The sequence below is a fragment of the Hordeum vulgare genome, chromosome 6H (assembly GCF_904849725.1).
Source record: "Hordeum vulgare subsp. vulgare chromosome 6H, MorexV3_pseudomolecules_assembly, whole genome shotgun sequence".
NCBI lineage: Eukaryota > Viridiplantae > Streptophyta > Magnoliopsida > Poales > Poaceae > Hordeum > Hordeum vulgare.
Window position 1 is genome coordinate 19,390,692 of NC_058523.1, and position 2,574 is coordinate 19,393,265.

Here is a 2,574-nt window from a genome sequence, read left to right on the forward strand (position 1 = left end):
ACAAGTGATTAAACATACATACCAAAAAACAAAAAATCACCGATATGTGTGTCATCTGTCATCCCATATAAACAGCAGTGTATGGAAACTGCATTCGGTTTTGTTTCTACATCAGCACAAGCAGCTTCAAAAGGGCTTATCTGGGGAAAAGAAAGATGAGCAGGGCGTACTAGTCTGACCCGTTTATGTTCCAATGTTATTTCCCCACTTCGCTGAGCAAATGAATATCACAGAGGACACTCCAACTTAAAAGTAGCCCACGCTCTGTAACACTACACATACTAACAAGGCCACCACTCACCACAGCACTTCTCTTCTCTTCTCTTGTCATAGCTTGTACGAGGAAGAAGGAGATCGATGGAGGGGGAAAAAAGAGCGGCTGCTGTTGCCGCCATGTGCATGCTCCTCCTCCTCACGCTGGCAAAGCCATCCCACCAGCAGCTATCCGATGCCGTCTGCGAGTGCTACCGGCAGTGCTACGCCGGGTGCAAGGCCATCACCTTGCCGCGAGTCTGCAAGGTCGAGTGCGCCGGTGGCTGCGGTGGAGCTAACGGCAACAACAAGGTTGGATCCTGCATGATCGCCTGCGGCATGGACCCCGTTTGCGGCCTGTCAACGGCCGCCATCGGTAAGGCGACATTGCGGTCGCTCCTTTTGTGAGTTCGCATATTGCATGGACATTGACGGAACATGTGCTTGTTCCATTGTTCTGTTGACGCAAAGGAAAGAAGGATCATCTGTTCTGTTGTTCTGATGACCTTGTGCTTGCATTGTTGTTTTGTAGATCGAGCTGGCGCTGTGGCTTGTAACAATGAGTGCGAAAAGAGGTGGGGTGGCCATGGTCACGCCAACTAACAAAGATTTGAAGGGCTTGTTCATCTTTAAATAAGTAATAAAGATTGGAAGAGCAGGTCGATCATGGTATGTTATGAACATATTATGTCAACCACTTGGGATTGCTGCCCCTATCAATAAAATGTGTTTCACTTCGGTGCACCACTTGTAAGAATTTTGTATATCCTAAAAGTCAAAGTAAATTAGCTTATTCATGCATATGGAAAATGCCTGCTAGTTTTCATTTGGCTTTGATTTTACCTTTCCCTACTGGATCGTAAGAACAAAACTAGCAACCTTCTTTTCCACGAGGGATAACTGACACATTTCATTTCTTAAGAGGAATTCAGACGTTAATCCACAAACTCGTTCAAGCTTTATGTTAATCTCAATGAAAACAAAACAATTCAACATTCATTCATTAGTAGAATAACTCACAGACAATTTCATCAAGAGCAAACACATAAAATGTGTCATAAGTGGAAATTATATGCAGAATTCTCCCCACCAGATGCAAATGATCAAATACTGAAACCAATTTCCAGTTGTCATGGAAGCTAGTATTCAGGTTGATTGGAACACCGGGTCATTCCTAGCAGTGCTAGTAATGCTTTCACCGTTTACCATCACAAAAGGTCGAGCAATCTTGTGCCACAAGGAGGCTAATTTTTCTAGTGTGCACAGGTGGAAGCAGATTCTCTTCTTTTTTTAGGCAAATGTCCATTTCGACTGAAAAAAAATTAAGTGCAAGTTTTTTTTCCTAGGTTTAAATATACTTCAGTTCTGTTGAAAACTATTTTTACTGACATGGACACGAATGATTGACACACATGATCAAACCAATTTCCAATTGTGTCATGGAATCTAATCTTCAAGTTGATTGGAACACGGTGCTTTCGCCGATGATTTGTTATGGAAGTTAATCTCTTGTGCTGGCAATAAGCTCATTTTTTCAGAGAGCGCACCATTTAGATGATTTGTCACAAGGGTTTGTGCAACATATGCCGGTATTTCAGATGTCGTTTCTTTGTGTAACATCTGAACAGATAATTCGCCCCCAGTAAATAGAAGTTATTTTACCGCGTGAACTATTCCATTTTTATTTATGCCCCTGTAACTTGCTCTGGTATGTCTTCCCATACATAAACTATAGCTAGTGTACCAGAACTGCAATCAGTTTTCCTTCTATGTCAACACAGGCAGCTCCATAAATGAGGATTTCAGCAGCATGTGGCTTGTCTAACCAGTTTAAGATCCAAGGTTATTTTAAGGTGCAGAACTAGGGGCTAGTAAGTGGCAGTATGCAAAGCCCAACCTGAAATTGGCTACAGGACACCCAACCTGAAATTTGGTCATTTGATTCCATGGTCACGTCAAATAACCTTGAAGAGCTAAAGAGCTGGTCCGTCATATGATGCCAAACGGTTTTGTTTTGCTACACCAATTAATAAAATGTGTTTTCCTTCCCCTGTCCAGATGGCAAGAGCTCAATTGTTTATCTTCTTTTGCAAGGAATGAGCGACATAAAGGCTCGCATCAATCTCAACAAATCAAACTAAGAGAAAGGTGTGATAGCACCCGGGTGCCTATGCACCCTCTATGAACAGTAAAATCAAAAGAAATAGAAAACAAAATCAAAAAGATTTGAAACTTTGCAGCATCAAAGATGATCAAACTTTGTACATTTTTGTAAATTATCATGCCAAAATATCTTGTAGAAAAATATGTACAATCAAGTTT

At 41.5% G+C, this 2,574-nt stretch overlaps 1 protein-coding gene across 1 annotated transcript; it reads left to right on the plus strand.

Annotated features, from left to right (window-relative positions):
* The first annotated feature begins 245 nt into the window (after positions 1 to 245).
* On the plus strand, positions 246 to 951 carry LOC123406077. The gene is made up of 2 exons (XM_045099569.1): positions 246 to 628; positions 785 to 951. Exons 1-2 carry the CDS (start codon positions 358 to 360, stop codon positions 853 to 855), a joined length of 342 nt encoding a protein of 113 aa, XP_044955504.1. The 5' UTR covers positions 246 to 357; the 3' UTR covers positions 856 to 951.
* The last annotated feature ends 1,623 nt before the right edge of the window (positions 952 to 2,574 follow it).